General features: G+C 37.1%; 4 protein-coding genes across 4 annotated transcripts; 3 read left to right on the forward strand and 1 right to left on the reverse strand.

Moving 5' to 3' along the window:
* Nucleotides 1–3761: 3761 nt before the first annotated feature.
* Nucleotides 3762–6258, reverse strand: GCK72_005022 (uncharacterized protein; the record flags this gene model as incomplete). Its single annotated transcript, XM_053724993.1, has 5 exons — nt 3762–3933; nt 4437–4518; nt 5437–5599; nt 5761–5973; nt 6028–6258. The coding sequence occupies 5 exons, from the start codon at nt 6256–6258 to the stop codon at nt 3762–3764; spliced, it is 861 nt and encodes a 286-aa protein (XP_053589187.1).
* Nucleotides 6259–11638: 5380 nt separating this feature from the next.
* On the forward strand, nt 11639–12098 carry GCK72_005023 (uncharacterized protein; the record flags this gene model as incomplete). The annotated part of the gene is made up of 3 exons (XM_053724994.1): nt 11639–11728; nt 11784–11948; nt 11997–12098. The coding sequence occupies 3 exons, from the start codon at nt 11639–11641 to the stop codon at nt 12096–12098; spliced, it is 357 nt and encodes a 118-aa protein (XP_053589188.1).
* Nucleotides 12099–12346: 248 nt separating this feature from the next.
* Nucleotides 12347–16269, forward strand: GCK72_005024 (uncharacterized protein; the record flags this gene model as incomplete). Its single annotated transcript, XM_053724995.1, has 11 exons — nt 12347–12438; nt 12481–12652; nt 12705–12829; nt 12876–13152; nt 13214–14061; nt 14106–14523; nt 14569–14931; nt 14977–15218; nt 15270–15726; nt 15793–16011; nt 16066–16269. The coding sequence occupies 11 exons, from the start codon at nt 12347–12349 to the stop codon at nt 16267–16269; spliced, it is 3417 nt and encodes a 1138-aa protein (XP_053589189.1).
* A 1613-nt stretch (nt 16270–17882) lies between these two features.
* GCK72_005025 (uncharacterized protein) lies at nt 17883–19515 on the forward strand (the record flags this gene model as incomplete). Its single annotated transcript, XM_053724996.1, has 5 exons — nt 17883–18128; nt 18446–18667; nt 18716–18915; nt 19126–19312; nt 19363–19515. The coding sequence occupies 5 exons, from the start codon at nt 17883–17885 to the stop codon at nt 19513–19515; spliced, it is 1008 nt and encodes a 335-aa protein (XP_053589190.1).
* Nucleotides 19516–22378: the final 2863 nt, after the last annotated feature.

Consider the following 22378-nt stretch of genomic DNA (forward strand, 5'->3'; position numbering starts at 1 on the left):
ACCAAATCAGAAAGACACAAAACGGATATGTTCTCTTTTCCCATTGTCTTTAATCAATTGAGAACGATGATAAAAATGTGAGAAAAATGTGAGAAAAGAAAACGCCCAGATCAAAAAATTCTTTAGGGTTTCAAGAAGATAGGATCGAGGGATCGGTGTTTGATGAAAACGTGTTTCTAGTTTGAAATATAGGTGAAAATGAGTCGGAGTTGATAATTTCAGATGATAACTAGACAATTGTGTTTTAGTGTTGGGTTGTTTTGATTCTAGTCCCTATCAGTTACAGACAGATGAAAACATGTGTCTTAAAATGTTTGAGACAAAGATCAAAATTGTGTCCTTATTTTCAATTTGTTTTGTTCTCACTAGTAATACTAGACTGTCTTTAACTTTGAATCTAATTTGGCAACATGAGACATGAAAACGACAGCTATTTCCTTCCAATTCATTCCATTTCCAATATAGACTACTGTCAAATTAGACGATGTCCGGGAAAGACCTTTCACTGATCATTTTTGAAAATTGTTTCCGAATCCTACGGTATCAAAACCAAAAACTAATTCATCTATCACTTCAATCATCTAAAATCAGATCCGATTCCAAAAATAAACCCGAGAAAAACAATCAATTCCATTCGTGATTTGTGTTTCTAATTTCGTGTATCCTACCGTATTCCCGATAGTTCAATGGGTGGAGTCACCCTCTATCACATCGACATTATCACTAAGCGTTGTTGCTTTTTGTTTTCTGTTACCATAACCAAATAGTTTGATTGGGATTAGGTATGCAGGTGAATGAGTTTTATGTTGATTACTCCATGGGATATTATACTATTCCTGGAATCTAGTAAACTGCCTTTCCGGTTACAGCTATTATCTCATTTTTTAGAGGGTTATACCTATTTTGAATCTTTGTCAAGCCGAAAACTATTCATTTATGTTTTATTCATTAGGCCGGTCATCAGTTAAACTCAATCCCAACCAATTAATGTGGACTGTTTTTTACTGAAATATAAAATTTGTGCTTGAGATTAACTATCGATTATGGATCTACCCACGAAGAAAATTTGCCTACCCACGAACGCAAAATAATGCATTTTTATGGCACAAAAATGCAAAAAATGCATTAAATTGCATTCGTGAATAGAATTAAATTGCATTAAATGGTACAAGTTTTCTTCGTGGGTAGATCCATTAATTATTATTCAATTATGTCCCTTTTTTTTATTCAGAAAAGAGTAAATATAAATAAAAGTAAAATAACGTGGAGAATACAATTTGAAACTAGGAATATTAAAAGCTCAATTAATTACCATATCATGCATGTAAATGTATGTTAGAAAACAAACTCAGTGATTCTTTTTTTACTTCCGAAATCTTCAAATTTACAGAAAAAATAATCACACGAAACTCTGGAAACAGTTCGGAACAAAGTCATCATTTTAGAAATGTATCTTGTATGGTTAAGCGTATCAATTCAAATAATGAGTTTTGTCATCCAGAAACATTTAAAAAATTTATTCAAGTCATCGAGTCAGATTACAAACCGATTGAACTCAGATAGTTGGCTTTTGCTCTGTTACAAAAATTTGTAAACCAGGTCACGTGGTGTAATACTGAGTCAAAATTGTGAACTCGAGACTGATTATGATAGAGAGAGGTTAAAGTATTTTGAACTGGATCATTCAGAGATCAATTCCAACTCCAAACAGTTCAAAACTTCTTGGGTTTTACGGTGGACGGGTACGTATCATTGAGAAATTTTACTTCCTGTTGGACAAGTAGGAAGTGGGAATCATGATCAACTTAAGTGTAGAGAAAGTTCATGCATAGCTCACTAGTTACTGTGTATCATATGACACCTTGGAATTATCACCATCGCTATAGTTACAGTAAGTCATAAAGGTCTTATGACTAGGTGTGAATTTCAACAAGTCAGCTATCATTCATGCATTCTCTCTTTCCGAATACCGTATCTATTAAAACCTAGGGTTTGAAGAGGAAACACAATTTTTATTATCATCACTAAATAGATATCTTTACTGATTTTTTGAACTTCAGGATACGGTATCTGATGAGATATCACTCAATTGAACCTGAACTTATAAGGATGCAAAGATCTTTTTCGCCTTCTTTATTTGTCATTCAGAGAAACTTTATAATTTTATCACATCTTATCACCCATCTTCTGTACGCAATGCTGCAACCAATGAAAATTCTGATCTTCAATGAAAAATGAAAGTTCGAAGTAACAGAACTGAAAAAGAGAGGGAGGAGAAGATGGATTGTGTCGCTCAGTCGGGTGCCCCCATTGTTTGATCATGATGACAAAAAAAGAAGAAAAGGGGAAAGTATCTCTCAGAATCACTCGATATGAGACCATCTACTGATAACAGGGGACGACGGTAACTATGCCTTGTATGCACAAAATAAATATGTGTGTGTGGGTTGTCTGATAGCACGGGAGGGCACATAAATCGTATAGTTATAGAGGTGTTAAGGGGCTTAAGGTAAGCGAGAAGGGCATAGTTTAGAATTTGGAAATGTTGATTGTTGAGAGCAGAGAGCAATTGCGTAGCCGGATTGAGCTAATCTTGTGACACGGGTTCTGTCGTCGAAAAGTTCATTGCAGTAATTAAAACTACATGTCTGACTGCTCAAAGATCACTATTATTTTACCTTATTGCACGAGCACAATCTTACTACAATAGCTCACGTTTCATCTTTGGAGCCTACATGATTTTTTAAAACTCCGGGAAGACACAAACTGATAAGAAATTGGTATATCTGTAATGTGAGATGGAATCGCCCACGTGTTTTCTTACAAAGTTAACTATATCTTTGTCTTTGTTTTGAAAACTTATGAAGATCATATCTCAAGGAATTCGATTTAGTTTAACTGCTATTCACTACAAAATTCATGAAAACAAGTGTGTGCATTTAATTTGAGGCTCTCTGTTATTCACCTACGACGTTTGCAGCTACTGAACAGTGGAGTTAGTGATCTACAAATAAATATTTTGTTTCAGAAAAAAACATTTATGAAACTCGAGAGGTTTTTGACGATTAAATCAAAATCAATGCGTTGAATTCCTTAAATATAGAAATGCATATGGAAATCATCTATTGAAATGGAAACGATCACAAATTTAACGCAGTAAAACTCCGTCCAAGTCTTCAACCATCTTTCTGTGTATGCATGTAACATACTGCTTAACAAATCAGAATACACCACTATCCTGTGCAACGGAATCCATATTTCACAACCGTAGTCTTCATTCCTATCGCTGGATTACTGTCAGGCTCCCACTATCATCATACCACGCCACGTTTCCGATTAACGACCCACTTCTTTATATTTCAGATAAGTGATGCTATCAGTTTATGACTTCTCGAACTGTTCTGGAACCCAAATATATAATCTGCAATGGATTATCGTGCCAATCTTCTAGGGAATATTATAGTTAGTCATCTCGACTTGACCAGTGACAGTGTTTTACTGATTAGAAGAAAAATGGAACTTTGAACCGAGAGACAAAAATAAACTGAAAGAATATTGTAACTGAATAGCGAAAGGGACTAGAAATGTTCATTTTCATGAAAGACAATAAAAATAAATGTGAGATCAATTCGAGTTTTGATTGGGAAAACATGAGCAAATGTACTTCTGATTGAAAGTGAAATGAGTATACCCGAAAGGCCTTAAAAAATCAAACTAAATGGGAACTAACTAATCTAAACTAAGAAAGCTTGAGAATCATATTATGACACAAAGATAATTGATTTATGAAGTCGCTTCTCTTCCTCTGCTCTCTGATGCTCAATCAGTTTATGAAAGTCGTGGAGCATTGCTGGTTTGAAATCAGCGAAATCTATGTACTCCATACAACACATGGTCTCCTCTCGTTCGCAGGATAATACCATTTGCATTTTTCTGAAAATAAGAGCTCTATTTGCTCTGGAAACAAGTTACAGTTTTTTTCTGTTTTCTGATTTTGTAATTTCTGAATGTTACAAAACCACATAATGATGTCACAAATGCTCAATTTGAAACTGTTATTTTTGTAGTGGAGCCTAGTCTCGTTGCAGAACATGCTTATTTCAAAGTGCAATGAATAGTTCAAGTTCCTGCAGGAGTGAACCCATGATTTTTTTTGACTACGTTTCCTGTCTGACACAATTTATGTGCTCGTCTTGTTTTTTGTCACACACTACTGTGTTGATATTCGAAAGATCATTTCAGGTCAGCATCAGTTCTTTCAGAGATGCCACAAATTGTGCGACGAAGTTGCAAAAATGGGCGTAGCTTCAATTCTTACTTAAACAAGAACTTCACTTTGTTGTATATTAGTTAGGAATCAGACCACTTTGAATTTTCCAAGATTCTGTCATTTATCATTTTCCAATTTGTGTATCCGGTATATTCAGAATCCTTACGTGAAGTCTTCCAACTGCGTTAGGTAGAAGACAACTATTGTGACAATGCAGATGTACTCACAAATTGCCGGTAACCATTCCGCTGCAAAAATAACAATTATCTTGTTTTTCTTATTCTTGAACTCATTGATCATGTTTCCCCCACTGCCGGAGTAACAAATTGATATGCATACATCACATGTCCGCCTTCTCTCCACCTCTTTCGACCATTTTATCAGGTCGTCACGTCACTTCTACAACTCTCTCTCCCTTCCTTCTCCATTCAGTACTAAAATTCCAAAGTTCAACAATGATAGGTTGAATGAGGAGTGATAGTAGAAATTTGAAGGGAGAAGAGAGTGAGAAGCGCGTGGTGAAACATAAGTTGAGTAGTTCATAAACTCACCATGATATAAACACGGTTTGGAGAAGAGAAATGATATGTAATCTTTGCAAACCACTGGCAGGCAGAAGGCGAATAGAGCAATACAAAATGCACGTTCCAACACGCGACTATTCTGAAACTTGATAGGGATTGGGGATCTTTGATCGGCGGGAAAAGTGACTTTTTGGACTGCGAAACAGTTTTTGTCATCACTTGAGTTCAAGAACTAAATTAACAGAATGAGCAAATTGAGTAGTGAAAGTGAATGCATACCGGGGTGACAGGGAGAATATTTGAGAACATGAGGAGTTTCAAAACGTTAAACTTGCCTTTCTATTAATATCGTAAGATTCTAGATAGGTGTACGTTATAGCACAGACGAAGAAAGATGCCCCGAAGAGTGGAAGTGAGTAGTAGACAAGGAAGCTTACTGAAAACAGATTGATTACTTTAAAGAGTTATTTAAAAAAAGATATAAGCACAAAAGTTGTTCTTTAATTTTGTGAACTAACACTTGGCTGAAAGAGTCAACGCTCCAAAAAAATCGGTATGATCTGGTTCAGTGCTCTTAGTCAGTAGATAATAGTAAATCACTTCATGTTTTTCGAAGCAATAACGGATAAACTTGTCACTCACAATCATTCATATCTACACTGGAATGCAGACACGTCACAAACATTCCAAACACGGAAACCATCAAATCAGTGACAGTACACACACGCCCAATACATCGGATTTGTACATGTTTCGACGGATTCTGAAGCATCACATCGGACGTGCGAATCAGAACGATGACCATCTGAAAGTGTGTGTTCTTTGATGGAGTTTTGTGAACTTTTTGGTTTTGGTTATTGGTTTTTATAAGAGTTTGTCATGCTCCTCGTGATAGAGTAACTCTGCAACAACTCGGTTGGCATTTACTGAAAACGTGCAAATGGAAAGAGAAGAAGAACGACTCACTCGTAACAGGACAGTTATCAAAACGGCAGTTCTCATTGATGCCTGAGCCGGCGCAGAAAATGTCATTCTACGGAGAATCGAGGGAAGATTTGTTCCGTTTGGGTATGGAAACACGTAACAGTGATTGACATAAACAGTTCCAAAAGAGTGACGAATATGATTACGAGCCAGGAATTTATGGAATGGATGAAATGGATTCATGGCGTCAATCACCTGAAAATGAGCAAAGTAAGGTAGAAAACTTACAAAGCCGCAGACAAAACTCACCTCATCATAACTAATCGTCGTTTTATTCGTATAATCTGATCTGTAACTATGGACCAGCTCACTGAAATTGTCCGGTGAAACGACGAATTCCTTGGAGAAAAAGTAGAGACTAACTCCCACAAAAATCATGGAACTGATAAAGAAATAAATATAAATTGTGGAGATTCGATGTGTCGCATGTGCCCATTCCCATGAATCTTGTGGATGCATTTTTTCACACCTTCGTGTCATGATTCACTGAAAAATTGTAATTTGATTGGAGAGTGCAGCAACAGGAAACGAGCTAATTTCCAAGATAAAAACAAAATTGGACATTTGAAGACATAAGTTTGCAAAAAGAGAAGATATTATTGGTACTTGAATACTCATAGAAACGAAACAAACGCAAGGTCTATAATCTGAATTTGAATCATTTTGGCATGCCCAAAGTTCTTAAATCAAAATGAGTTAGACTAGATCAACCTAGTCTGAAACTATATTCAGGTTACATGGGTGGGGTAAACTACGAATAGATTTCTGTAAAATATTTCAACCAACCGAACAAAACTTAAAGAGCACTCATATAGTCAAAAAGATTGCAGATCCTGAAAAATCTTCAGATTATAAATGACAAAAAGGTGTTTGGTGTCCTTGAAAAGTCAAAATGATTAATGATAAAAGCGGTAAGATCTAGATGACAATGAAACTGGATGCCAGGAGGGAAAGTTGTTAATTATGAATATGGCAGAAAGTTAGGAATTAGAGATCAGAGAAATCAAATGTAGAGATGTTATTAGCAACATGTGAAAAACAAGAAAAAAAAGAAAGAGTTTGAAATAAGAAAACTAGGATTTCTGAATTGAGAGATATCTATTTTCTTCACTATTATAGTCAGTGTGTCCTATAAAGAAGTACTAATTAGTGTGGACAAAAACTGGTAGACATTGTCACAAATTAGTTTAACAAGATAAATGTGGTGGAGGTGGTCAAAATACCAGACGGTTTCGTCTCTAGTCTAGTCAGAGGTATTCTTCTCTGACAGTTGGTTTTTTTCTTTTTTCGATAAGTGGCTAGATCCGAGACGAGACTATACTCTTTTTTTGGTGTATCTTTGAAGATATTTCTATTGAGAAACTTGAAGAGTGAGCGGGAAAAAAACAGAGGATCAGACATAAGACAGATGGAGAAGGGACTGGTGCTGGAGGTGTTCATTCATAGAATCTAAGCATATGGGGCCTATGGGGAACACATGTGGTTTAAGGAAAGAGAGGTCATTTGCCAAACTGATAAGTGCTAAGAAAACAGAAAGAAGGTATATTGATTGGATAGAAATCTGGAATTATAGGAAAACTGAAACTCAGGAACAATAAAAATAAAATAGGAGAAACATGTTTCAATCGGTATCATAAAAATACTATTCAAAGATTAAAAATCTACTCATTTTTAAAGAATTTTATCCTATACGACTAACGGAAATAATACTAATGAATGCTAATAATTCCATTCAACTTCTCTTTTTCTCAAGTGGTTTGATCTTCTCGAAAGAAGACAAAAAAGGGAAAAGTGCGCGTGTATTTCATAGAAGAATTAGTGTAGTGGAAAACGGAAAGAGACAAGCTTATCATATAAAAAAGTGAGTTTCATTTTGTTTTATTTCATGGAGGTACAAGACAATACAAAAAAAGTGGGGGAGAAAAAAGAACCGGCTTAATTTAAAATAAAAAGAATAGAGAGTGTGGGAGAGGAGACTAGAAAAGATAAAAATAACGAGGGGATATAACGGAGGGCTTGCACTTTTAAAAGAGTATAGGAATGTACCCAAAAAGTGGAAAATTAGGAAGGAAGACAGGGGATTAGAGGCATAATGTGTGAAATAGCTATAAGACACACTGTTACTGAAATAAACTGAATTCCACAAGCGAATTTGAGAATTTCTACGTGAAGTTTCAAAATTTGGCAAATCTAGTCTGATTCTGCTAGAATTGGACAATGGTTTCTTATCTGCTGTCACGAACTAGAAAGGACTAACACCCTGGCAGTCTCAGACTGACGTTCACTGTTCCTGACATTTCGACTAACCTTTTTCTGCGCGAGAAGTCAATTTTTCACATTTTGCATTCCGAAATAATGATCATTTCAACTCATGTACTTTGCCTGAATCCGAAATTCATACGCAATTCATATACTTGCTGAGATCATTTGAACAAAAAGCTTCCTCATTCTTTAAACAGTTCTCGCCCGCCGAGAAGACAAAAAGTGACATGAATCCGATCTTTTGATTTCATTTATGAATCTCGTTAGAAATTCCGAAAAATCATGTCAAAACACGAAAATACCGAAATTTGTGAATAAAAATCTAATAAATAATAAAAACTAACAAAACAAGCCACTTCTGCCAAATATCGCAAGAAAACCAAACGATTGCCTAATGTAAAAACATAGATATCGAATATAGATAAGCAGGAGGAGAAAGCGTTAAAAAGAATGGTGAGAAGATGATACTAGATTCTGGATAATGTGGCATATGTGTTAGATACTTTAGAATTGGAAAAACTCGGAAAAAAATTCGGATTTTTCGAGACGACAGGAAAAGAAGAAGTGGGAAAAACTATGCCTATCAAATAGAGCGGATATAAACAAAACTGTTTTTTGTTGTTAAATTCATGAAACTATAGACCGTGCCAACAGTCAATTATTGTTACTTGTTACAGTTAAATATCTTGACCACCGTGGTCTCTACCTCGAGAACAGCAAGGAGATATCATCACTGTAACAAGATTGGTAATAAAAATATAAGCGTCAAAAGCGGCTGGATTACCAGTGGGAAATAGACATTGGCATCGAGATGATCCTCGAGGCGATGATGATAAATGTTAAGTTAGCAGGAGGAGAAGAAGAAGACCAGTCTGTTTGCCATTATTGATGGCATAGAATCCAGAAGACAAATAACAAATAAAGATACGTAATCGGGTAGAAAAGAGATATTTTGTCTGAATCAGAAGACGACCTTGCCAGAAGCTTTTGGCAGGGAGGAGAAGGTACGAAATTTTCATTGCGCAATCGCGATATAGCTTGATGATCTAACCAATGGACAGGTTGGACAACACGTACATACATCAAAACACAGGAGGCGGAGGTGATAAAGATGGATCTAGTTTGGTTAACAATTTGTAAAGTTGGCAGGTAGGTTTGCTGGCACTGTTAATACATAAAGATTGTGGTGAGAGAAGAAGCTGGACAGGTGTATGAAGTGAGGTTGAACGAGGATGGCTTGAAGATTCGGAGATAAACGTGAGTGAAGAACACGGTTCAAAATGAGTGTCTGACTGGAAATTCAAAAAGAAAATTATTGATTTCTCGACTTGACCAATTCAAGGAAACAATTTAAATATAGAGTTTGGTTCAAACCGCATGAAAAACTCTTACAAAGCGTTTTAGGTTCTGAAAAGGAAGGAAAAAACTGGGGTCAAGAAAATAGTACTATTCAAAACTCGTTAAGTTGAAACTGTGACAAACTAGTACTCTTATTGACCGTATACAAACTAGTACACTTATTGACCGTATTCATGTGAGGTTTCTTTTCTTTTATAACAGGGAACCTCCTACGATCCTGAAAACCATATCTCTTGAGGAACAACTTTGGAAAATCTTATCATCGGTTCTGAAAGACTCAGTTCTGAAATATCATGGTTTCAGGCGTTGTAATTTGGTCTTTATTACTCAGCTCGGCTGATGACAGATGATTGATCTACATATTCAAAAAACAATGAAATATCAAAATTGAAAAATTCCAGAAGATCTTTTCCAGGGAGATGTTTACACTACATACTAGCACCCACTAAATTAAGCCCCGACGAATGGTGTTTTTTGGCATGAAACACCCCATTTGCATCTCTTCCTTCTCGTTGCTTATCCTTTCCATCATCTGCCATTCTTCCCTTCAATCTAGAAACACACTGTTTCTTTTTCTCTCTAAATCTGGTCACTTCTTTTCTCTCCTCCAAACAGACATCATCGCCTTTCTCCCTTTTTTCGCCTATAAAAATACGTGAAGATCGCGAGTGTTCAAATGTTACGATGGACACAAAAAAAGCAGGAAGAAGCCAGTGGAGATAAAAAGAGACCAAACACTGATTGTAGGTCGATCCTGGATTGAAGAAGGATATGAATTTGAGTTTTTTGGTGATAAAATGGATTGCGTAATCAGGAAAGGAATGGATGTTGGTGATCAAGATGTCTTTGGGAGGATACATAGATCTGTGATGCCATTCTGATTCTTGATAACTGAATTAGGGTTACTGAACTCATTTGAAAGGTATAAAGAGAAAATCCGAGTTCTAAAGGATTGTGGAATAGCCAGAATACATGTAATAAGCTACTCTGCCAGATTCAGAACGAGAAAAATTAAAACTTTCTGATTAAAATTTACACATCGATGTGTTCCCAACTCGATATACTCCAAACCTTCTAATCAGAAATGCAAAATAACGAAAAAACTGAAATCCAAATGAAACCAACTGGAAAAGTCTTGAATATCAATGTCAAGCGTCTTCCCATTATCTCTGCTGTCACTATCAGATAACGCTAAAAAAGTGGACAATCGGTCACACAGAAGCGGGGCGCTCACGCAACAAATATGGTGTTACGCAAGTGGCGACGACGCAACAGAAGAGGAACCAGTCTTGTGTGGATTAAAGTCAAAACACACAGACAGATATTGAATGGGAAAGGAATGAAGGAAATAAAGATACATTTGATCAGAGACAATGAAAATTGGGAATGTTTGAAGCTTTCCAAGATAAAATTCAACGAGAATGGAGTGGAAAACTGTACGAAATGGATTCACCGAAAATGTAGAACTTTTACTCGGCAAACCACAGCCACTTTCTGCAGCATCTCTACCGACAGTATTCAATGCATCTTCAGAAAGTTTCTTAAACTCCCGCAACAAGTCGGCAGAAGGTCCTCGGACAGTTGAGAGTGACAATGTGATGCAAAAAGTTGAGGGTCGCAAGAATTAATTTTCGTGTAACTCTAATAGGGAACTGCTCCAACTCTCTGCCCACAGTTCTCAGTGTTGTCGACATTCTGAAGTAACGGAGGTTTAGAGAACATTTCATCAAATTCTTGCGACCTTCAACTTCCTGCAGCACTTGGTCATTTACCCTCAACTCTATGAGGAGCTTCTGCCGACTTTTTGCGGAAGCTTTAAAAACTTTTTGTGAATGCTTTGCCTACTTTCGTCAGAGATGCTGCAAAAAGTTGCCGCCATTTATCGAGACCCATAACAGATTCTTCATATTCGCTTCTCTCAACTGAAAGTTGCAAAAACGAAACCCTTTTCGGTCGATGAATGCATGGCAAACTTTTTTCTCAATAACTCAATTTTCAGATAACGAACATTTCCATTTCAATGCATGAAAACTCGTGTGATCATGGGTCGAAAAGTCGAAAAAAAGTAATTGATTATCACAAAAAACCACATCAGTGTGCCTGCTTGCGGGAACAAAAAAACTCCGTCCTCTTCATTCTCTGTCACTTCGCTTTCCACTGTGCCTCTTATCGCTTTTATTGTTCCCATTTTAGTTTTTTGCATTTGGTTCCGAAAAGCAACTATTTTATTGAGGAAACGATGCCTACTGAGTGGAAGGAAGATGAAGAAACAATCGCGTTGGCTGATGGAGTACAAACGAAGGATAAGGTGTTGCAGAAGAAGGTTTCGGTGAGTTGGTAGCTTTGTAAGTTGAGTTATTTTTTTTGAATTTTGTAATTTTCAGTTTGCGGAAACCAGTCCCGCATCTTCTATCAGAATTCATCCTGATGAAGAGCCGATAATAATTCGCAAGCATTCAAAGTTGGGAAGAATTATTAACTTCTTGTTATGTAGGAGTGGATCAGCTAACAAAAAACAATCAAAACGTATCCCCAGTTTGTCTCAGCTGGTATGTACAAGTTCTTATTTCAATTATTTCATTTCCTGAATAATACAGTTCCAACACGCCGGCCCAAAGGAATCAACTCTATTATACTCTGCCATTTTCCTCGCCATCTTATCAGGAATTCTTCAGTTGGCAGTTGGAGTTCTCACGTAAGATAATTTCAGGTTCCTCAACTAATTATCAAGTTTAGTGGTCGCTTGACGAGCACATTCCAAAGTTACAATGCAACAAGTCCCGAGTTTTATAAAGAAGGAATGATGAATGTCGGGTGGCTTTTAACAGTTGGAGTTACTCTTTTTGGTGTGAACTTCTTTCAGGTAATCATGTTTAAAAATGGCTATTAAAAGTTGGTATTACAGTCCCGGTTATTCCAATATTTTGCCATTAAAATAGTCTCTAAAATGAAAGAAAGATTCATTGAATCTCTTCTTCACAAGAAGGCAAAATGGCTCGACAAGAAGTCTTCTGGATCGATGACAACAATACTTAATCAGTAGGTCAAGGTGGTTTGTGTCGAATTCAATGATTGTTTCAGAAACATGAATTTGATTTACCAAGGAATCGGAGATAAACTGGGTGCTTTAATTCGTGCTCTCACAATCTATGGGATCGGAATGGCTTTTTCCTTTCTGTATGAATGGAGATTGGCTGTCGTAATGGTGTTTACGGGACCAATTATCTATTTCTGCATGATAATCATGAACAAAGTTTGTCCTACAATAATTAAAAATTATTTCCTCATTCAAATCTTTTTTTTAGAAAATAGCTTCATATATAAAGAAAGAGCAGAATGTTGTCGGGATAGCAGGATGTATTGCAGGAGAGTCGATTATGGGAGTGAGAACTGTTCAAGCTTTCAATGGACAGGAAGAAATGGTTCATAAGTATGATTTTGCTTTAACGGAACAAAAATGATACATGAGATTTCAGATATACCGAGAAACTGGAAATTGGAAAACTTTACGCTATAAGTAGAGTATGGTCCAGTTCGTTGATTGGAGCTTTTATTCTTATCTTCATCAGTGCCTATTTCGGCGGAGGAGTCTTTTTCGGAGGATATCTTGTCAAATGGGGATACATTAATGACTTTGGAGATGTCTATATTGTTGTGTTCACAATGATGTTTGGAGCACACAATCTCAGTGCCATCTCACCTCAAATCGGTGCTCTGACAGAAGCCAGAGTTTCAACTGCTGCAGTCGACAAAGTTACTGATAAAGCAAGTTGATGGTTTCTGTGTTAGAGCTGATAAAATTGCATCTTTTCAGAAGAAAAATGTTCTCTCTGGAGATCAAATAATTCTGAACGTCGTGGGAAAAGTTGTGTTCGAAAATGTTCATTTCCGGTATAAAACTAGAAAGAACATAAATGTTTTGAATGGTTTAAATCTGACAGTCGAACCTGGAAAATGTGTTGCACTTGTTGGACATTCCGGATGTGGAAAGACGACGACTCTTGGATTGTTGACAAGACTCTACGAGCAAAATGAAGGAGAAATCATGATTGATGGTAGAGACGTTCGAGAACTGAATGTTGAATGGTTGAGAAATATTGTGGGAATTGTACAACAAGAGCCGGTGTTATTCAATGATACTATTCATAACAACTTGTTGATTGGTAATCCAGCAGCAACTAGAATTGACATGATTCAAGTTGCAAAGATGGCGAATGCACATGATTTTATTCTCGAGACACCAAACGGGTATGATACAGTAATCGGTGATGGAGGAGTTCAACTATCGGGAGGACAGAAGCAACGAATTGCCATTGCCAGAGCATTAATTCGTGATCCAAAGATACTTCTCTTGGACGAAGCAACTTCTGCATTGGATGCTGAAAGTGAAAGTATTGTACAATCTGCACTGAACAATGCGGCCAAAGGAAGAACTACTATCATGATTGCTCACAGACTCTCGACTATTCGTCAAGCTGATAAAATTGTTTTCTTTGAAGGCGGAGTGGTTGTAGAAAGTGGAACTCATGATGGCCTAGTAACTGCTGGTGGAAGATATGCGAGAATGGTTGAAGCTCAACATTTCAGAGACACCGATGAAATGATCCGTGAGAGAGATGATGATGTGGAAGTTTTGTCAGAAGATATGCGGACTAAAAATTGGTAAGCTTAGAAGTTGCGTTATAAATGATAAAAGAATGGTTCAGTCATGATTTCCACCAGAGCCAATCAAGAAAATCTAGCTTTGGCAAATCATATGAATCTTTGCCAAGCGTGGATCAGAAAATGAGCCATCTGTGCTTGGGAAACTCATTTTCTCTTAGTAATGACGGATTGAACAACCAAGATAGTGTTGAAGAAGACCTTGTGGATAAAAACGATCATGATTCCTATGGTTACATGGACATTTTGAAAAGTGCAAAAGACTATTACTGGCACTTATCGATAGGAGTGGTTTTCGCGGTTATCAAAGGATCAGAGCATGCCATGTCGTCTATTCTGATGGGATCTATCTTTGAGGCATTTCTCAAGCCAAATGGTGAAGAAATGATCAGTGATCTTCTTTTTGTTTTTGAGTGTTACGTGGGTATCGGACTCTATGTTGCCTTATCTCTGTTCATTAGTGTAAGACCATTCTCTTATCATTCATTTTCATCACCCAATTTTCAGAGTTGCCTGTTCGCGTATGTTGCTGAAAACTTGTCATTGAAACTTCGTGTCCAATCATTCAACAGTATCCTTTGTCAAGATGCATCTTTCTTCGATAATCCCGTTCATGCTCCAGGAAAACTTATCACAAGACTGGCGACAGATGCTCCGAACATCAAACCAGTTATGAACTTCACAATGCTTCAAGTCATATACTCTACATCTTCTCTCATTATCAGTCTAATCATTGCATTTGTCTGTTGCTGGCAAATCGCATCCATTGCCACTATTATGCTCTTTTTGTTTTTTATTTTAGTTTACTGGATGGCTGGTAAACTCGCAAAGGAAAATGCAGAACATATCAAAAGAGATGAAGCTGGGAAGGTGTCGTCAAATGTTTTAAGAACACTATAACATGAACATTTTCAGATTGCCATCGAGATTATTGAAAACATAAAACCCATCCAACTTCTCACAAGTGCTAACCGATTTCTAGCTCACTACAAAAATGCTCAATCGGAAGAACGGAGAAGTGAAATGAAGAAGTCTTTCATTTATGCTCTGCACAGCGCTGTCTCGACAACATTCATGTGTTTCACATTATTCATTTGTTACTTTGTCGCAATTCACATCTTGCATTGTGGACTTGTTGACGCAAGTGATGCGTTCCGGTGAGACAATAATTGAAGTTTGAGAAAACATTGAACAATTTTAATTTTCAGAGCTATAAATGCTGTAATGATGGGTTCTCTCGCTATAATGTATTCTGGTCACTGCTTTCCAGAGTTTGTTAAAGCAAAAACTGCAGCTGGGCAACTATTCAAACTGATCAATCATCATCCTAAAACTGGAAATCAAATGAAAGGACAAACACCAGATATTGAAGGAAATGTGTCATTTGAAAGAGTAAAATTCTCATATCCAAAGATACCAATGCATCCAATCATGACTGATCTACATTTCTCGGCTCTCAAAGGCCAGACTGTTGCTCTGGTCGGGCCATCGGGTACTGGAAAGACTACTTGTATCTCAATGTTAGAGAGATTCTATGATGTAACTGGTGGATCAGTTAGAATCGATGGACGAGACATAAGAAGACTCTCACTTCATCACCTCCGAAAACAAATTGCTTTAGTAGGTCAGGAACCTCGACTTTTTGCTGGAACAATAGCAGAAAATGTTTGTTTTGGACTGAAAAATGTGTGTGATATTGAAACTAAACAAATGTTATCTACAGTTTTTTAGGTTCCAAATGACAGAGTTCTGAAAGCATTGGATGATGCGAACTGCTCACTTTTTCTGGAATCCTTACCAGCTGGAATTGAAACGGAAGTTGGAGAAAAGGGATCTCAGTTGTCGGGAGGTCAAAAACAACGAATCGCTATTGCCAGAGCATTGGTCAGGAATCCAAAGATCTTGCTGCTTGACGAAGCAACATCTGCATTGGATTCAGAATCTGAAAGGGTGAGTTTTTTAAAAGGAAAACTTTCAGAAGCCCGTAATGCTTTTGTGTTTCAGGTCGTACAGGAAGCACTAGATCGTGCTCGCAGAGGTCGTACTTGCATCACAATTGCACATCGTTTATCATCCATTCAAAATGCGGATCTAATTGTTTACATAGATCAAGGAAAAGTACAAGAAGCTGGAACTCATACCGAGTTAATTTCGCTCAAAGGAAAATATTATAAGCTTTTCGAAAAGCAGAACCTAAAAATGGATTGATAATTCTTATTTGTACCGTTTGGTTACGAATCGTATTTCATCTTTCTAATCCTATGAATAAATTGGCATATTTCGATTGGACATAAATTTAGAACCACTCACACAATTTAGAAAAACAGGAAAATCACAAGAAAAAACATCAAATCAGAAATACTTGCTCAAATTGAGCTGGTTAGAAATATTTTTCATTTTCTATTCAAAAATTTTGGGAAAAATGAAAATTTCTGAAAATTCTGCTGCTTTTTTTCTCTTTTAGAGTATAGCTATTCCAAGAAAAATGTTAACAAACAAAACGACGAGAATAGTTCTGTGTATGTCACGCAGAAAAGTTAAATTGGAAAATATCAAATTTTCCGAGTAAATGCATGCCCAATTTCAAAAAATGTTCTACTTTTCTGATTTGAGATAACCGAAGTTGTTCAAAAGGTCTCCATTCACAGAATATATACTAGACTCTAACTCAAGATGCTAGATAAAACTTATGGAAAAAAATAAACAGAAAACGGATAAGCTTGAAACTTTCCAGAAATTCTAATTTTTCTCAAAATTTCTTAACTGAAAATATTGAAGAAATATCTCTAACCAGCTCAATTTTAGACAAATATTCCGAATTTGACGTTCTTAGTTTGTTATTTTCTCGTTGTTTCTGTCCTGATGGATAAACAACAAACTTTCTTCTTGAGCTAGACTTCAAAAGTGCTAATTATATCAGAATTCGTTCCCGCATCTCACCAATTCGTCAGGTGGCACATCACGTGACAGACATAATATCACTTATCATCTCTCCTCTTTTGTTCTGAATTCTCATTCAATTTCCAGCAGCACACTTCAGCATCAGATAAAACGATTTCGTCACTGAGTCAGAAGCGGATGAAGAATACATTTTCTTGTTATATTTCCGTCGAATTGTTGCGTTTTGCTACAAAATTTGAGTGGTTTTGGAGAATTTTCAAAAAACCGAATCAAAATCCTAGATTGGATACAAAAAGGGTATTATGGTTTGAAGAGATTTTGGGCTGGATTCCAGATCAAAAACACTTCTGACTTTTCAGTTTTTGACGCTGGTTTCCCTGAATTTGCTTCATTTTTGAAACCAGAAATTTTTTCTGGCGTCAGTTTGCTTTGGTGGAAACTATTGCAAGTTTTTGAATAACCAATTATGTTCCGCATACTTGACAAAGTGATTGAGAAGAATCTCGTAAAGTAATTTATAAACATTTTGAATTCTGTAGCTCGTTTTGAAAAGAACAATTTATCTGAATCTCAAATCTTAATCTGCCTATTTCAGTGTTATTATAGATAACTTTTAAAAGTCTAACTGGCTCATACTCATTTTGCAAACCAATTCTAATGAAGCTATCCCCGGAGACTCATTTGATCACTGATTTAATTTGAACTTTTCAGTCGTCTCCAGCTTTCTATCACTTTTCAGCCAAAATTACAAGTTCCAACTTTCTCTTCTCGCTTCTCCCAACATAATTGTCACTTTTGGAGGTATACTTCTCTTCTAAGCTTTCCCGTCTAGAAATATGTCCATTTCATCTCCTAACTCTTCTGACATTCCTTTTCTTGATTCAAATAATCCCAGTTTTGTGGCTGATATTCCAGTAGACATGGCAATCATCAGTTCTCAAAATCGAACATGTGCAAGTGAAACTCTTCTGGAGTCATATCGATCTCCGATCTATACTCTACAAATTATATTCAACTGTCTTATTCCAATTGCTTCAATGTTTTTCTTGGGAAAAGCAACATATCAACTGTGCACTCAATCTATCATACAGTATTCTACAAGAGTTTTGCTTATTACAACAATTATGTTTGCCGCTTGTCATCAAGCTGCTTATTTCAGTTTCAAAGTGAGCATCAGTTTATTTTCTTATTTTTATGTATGTTCGGTTATTAAACGGAATAGTTTTGGAGTCGAAGTCCAACAACGTCTTCCATTGATGTGTAGAACTCTTTGGAACAGTCAATGATAATTTTCTCGACAGAACGGCTGAAAATCATCAAACGACTACTTAGCAATACTGCTGATTTGCATTCATGATATCAATTCTGATCTCATTAATAGTTAAATGAAAACCGAAGAACATTAAACTTATTTGTTTCAGAGAAAAATACAGTTCTGGTTCCGCAACAATCACTCTAAACAACATTCCCAACAAATTTCCAGATCGATCTTCTCCACACAATGCTCTTCAAACTAAGTGATCCTTGTTTTCTCCAACGATCTTCCTATGATTGTCGATTCATTTCTTTTGCATCTACTGCTGGAAACTGTGGAATGACGCTGACCCAATTAGCCATGTCGATTGATAGAGCATTGGCATTGACTTTCCCCAAAAGTTACTACAAATTGAAAGCTCTTCCTGGATACATCATGGCTTCTGTTGTGGTATGTTCTTGATTTCACATACCCAGTACAACAAACGAGTCTTTTCAGATTGTTCTAAGTTTCTCCATCTGGTTTCTTCTAACAATAAATGACCCTCTAACCGGTTATCTCAATCATTGTGGTTTCTACCCATCGTACTCTACTGCGAACTTTGAAAGTATGCTTGATGCTACTATGGTAATAGCAACTCTCAATCTATTCTTCGATTGTGGATTGATGTACTATGCAAGACAACAGATACGTTGGAAGTAAGTGAGCAGATCAGAATGAGACATTTCAAATCAGAAAATGTTGAAAACAAGAAATTGAAATGGCCGCCATTGGATAATAACATGATTGAAGTTGTTTTGTATGTTCTTTTGAAAATGATAATATTTGTCTAAAAAGTGTTATACAATGTTTTCAAGCAAGATCAAAAGTTTAGAATTTTCAAAAAAATCACGGATGCAATTTTTCAGACGATCATACCAATTCTTGAATCGATTCGAATCCAGAATTTCATTAAACTGCACCCAAGCAGTATTCGTCATATCGGTCTGTGAATGCCTGTCATTTGCTGTTTCCTCAGGTCTTATGAAATTGCTCATGTTTGTTGGAAATTATATATCAACAGTCACCTACTCCACGTTGCTTTCTCTGTTCTATGTGAGTTATACTTATTTTAAGGGGGCATATTTCAATTATCCTGTTTTCAGACTTCTCCATACTCATGTCTTCTTCTGCCAATTCTGATTAGTAAAGTTTTGGTGTATATCAAAAATCAAAGAACAATCGGAATCCTTTCATTGCGAAATGAGAAGCAAGACCTGGAGGAGCATCACAAGAGAATGAAAATGGCTTGGAAATGATTTCGTCTAGAATAACTTTTTTCGGATTTGTTTGAAGTTTGAGAGTATATAGGTTGTTGAATAAATAGAATAAAAGTGAAACAACTCACAAACAACATACATCTAGACTAACAGACAACCGAACGTCCTTCTACTAAACACCAGATGACGTGACCGTAGTAAGACAAAGGAATCGCTTGTTGACAGTTATGGCAATTCCGGCCCATTTACCGTTCTCTCCCTCATTCCACATACCGGTTCACCTTTCATCCCTCCAAACAAAACCAGTTTATTTCTCTTTTCCACCAATCGAATCCACCAAAACTGACATGCGCCATGTCATGTGTGGCTCATTAGCTCAGATGACATGGATTTCGGGGGGAACGACGCCAAAGAGAGAGCCGCCCGTCTTCTATACCTGTTCCAACTCATCAATCACATACTTCGAGGACGACGCGTTCGCTTTCCGTCGCCAAAACGAAAAAGTTTACATAAGGGTGTTCAGCCATTTTTTGTACATTTGAAAAATGGGAAAGCGCCAAAATCATCACCCATTAGAGTGCGTGCGTGCCCTTGAGAGAGTGCCGCGAACGTAATTCATCTTCATTTTTCACACTGTTCTCGCGCCGATTGAGATAAAGGAGTGAAGGAGGAGAGAGACATTTGAACTTGAATTTGAAATATGGTATCGTTTTTGGAGAAGAGAAAGATATTTGAAAGTTAATTGACTGTCGAAACTACTGTAGTTGATTTTATGGTTTATTGCAACGTCATAAATGATGAACAGGCGCTTTCTGAAGTGACATCTGCTCTGGGAGCTTCTGTGACACTCGTTGAGAGGGAAGGATGGTACAATCGTAAATCTATTATTACCCAGAGTGGTGATTTGTGACTTGTGACTGACTCTCCTGGTACAATTGGTACTAACATTGGCACAGTGTTACCCAAGTATGTCACCGGTTACACCATGGGCGACAATCCCACCAAATGCACATCGGACAAACAAATATCAGACCATGATTTACCGGAATTTTTTAGTATGCCCCGCTCTTTATAATCATAGCCTTACATGTTTCTCTTGTTTCAAACCAGTTTTTTCTCCAAGGTTACCCCAATTCCATCTTATTCACCCGCCTCAATTATCCGCTTCTTTATCCTCTTACGGTACGGAAGGCAACGAAAAACCGAGCACCTGCCCATTTCCTCTGCTTTTACCCGCAGGCAATATAGGCTTCATTTGAATGCAACAGATGCTCAGCGAGGTCCGTTTCTGTGATGTCTCTCCAATCAGCATACTATTTCGACGGAGAGCCGGATGACCGATTGGCCACGAATAAATAGAGAGATGTACCGTGATGGGGTGGAAGACGAACAACGGATCGTATTTTTCATTTGTTTATGATTAATTCTGAAGATATGTAGATATGCACACGCAGTCAGTCAACCAACCGGTGTCACTCGATACGATGACGGATTAATGACAGAATATCGTTTGTCAGTTCATAGCATTGTTTGAATTTTTGAAGAAGAAGAAGAAGCTGAAGTTGGGTTCTAAAGTTGGGGAGATGATGGGAAATCCAGATTCATTTTTCAGGCACTGGAGATACTGCCACCCGACTGAAACTACGAGATTCAAAGATCTTAGCACCCCGTTAGGTAAATAAAAATGGCAGATCAATTTTGAGTTCAGACCTGGCTGTCAATTCTTATTTTACAATTAGAGTCACGTTTAATTTGAGATGGTGCCACCATGTTTCAGATTTTGATCCAGATTCGATCTCAAACTTGGCATACCTACAGTACCATCTCCTCCTATTGCTGTAGCTATAAAAATGTACACCCGATCAAATCAAACATCCCGAAGGTGTCTGTTAAAATCCATCCCGCAAAATCCTGGGAGACGATAAGAGTTCTTCTTCTTCTTCATCTCCTTCATCCCCTTCATCCACAAAAAGAGAAAAGATGGCGCATTGTAGATATCCCCCTTTCTCTTCTCATCCCTCTCATTACCATATCGATGATCTCGGAGGGATATTCGGATGGATTTTCAAATTCTGCTTGTGTCGTTCCCGCAAAATGAAATACAGAAACATGAAAAGAGATTGGAGAAGCAGACGGTGAAATGGTGTCGAGGCGCGCGCGAAAAATGAGACGAAATGAAAGGGAATGGTGTATTTATTTGAGGTGAAAGGATAGGGAATACTGGGAGACAAAGAGACAGAATGTGCTCTCTGGGAACATTGGTCCTTGTGAAAGTTCTTGCGCAACTAATTGAGATACTTATGTTCCTCCTCCTTGATGATGACCTACTATTATCTTTCTGCTTCGGAGACAGACCTCTCCCCACGAACGGGGGCTCTTCTTTTTCCGATTGTCTTTAAGATTGAATCTTTACAATGTTAGTGATATGCGTCATCTGTACATACAAAAAGGTGTTTTTTGGTTCTCGTTTTTTTTTGGCGGGAGAAGACAGCAGGCCGACAGACCATTCAAGGACAGGACGGGCGGCTCTTCTCACTTTCATTTTTTGAGTGAAAGAAGAAAAAGAGAGAGAGAGAATGAGGAAATTTCGGTTTGAAAAATGTAGCAATTTTTAAAGGCTTATTAGTTTTAAATTAGGATTTTTAAACGTTGATGAATTTGATCAGAGAAGCTAAATTCGAACAGATTTTTTCCGACTTCAAAAAATGGATTTTCGAGGCAGCGGCCTATTTCTTGAGATTTCATATCATTCAGAGTTAGTCTTTCTTTATGAAAAATTCAACATCTAAATTCTGACAAAAACAATTTTGAAATTCAAATATTTGATTAGGCATTCTTTCCCCCGTTTGGGAAGACCGTAACCTTCAACTTGTTGGTTTTCAGATCGCTGCATGACTTCTGA

This window comes from Caenorhabditis remanei, chromosome II (genome assembly GCF_010183535.1).
Source record: "Caenorhabditis remanei strain PX506 chromosome II, whole genome shotgun sequence".
In the NCBI taxonomy this organism is placed as follows: Eukaryota; Metazoa; Nematoda; class Chromadorea; order Rhabditida; family Rhabditidae; genus Caenorhabditis; species Caenorhabditis remanei.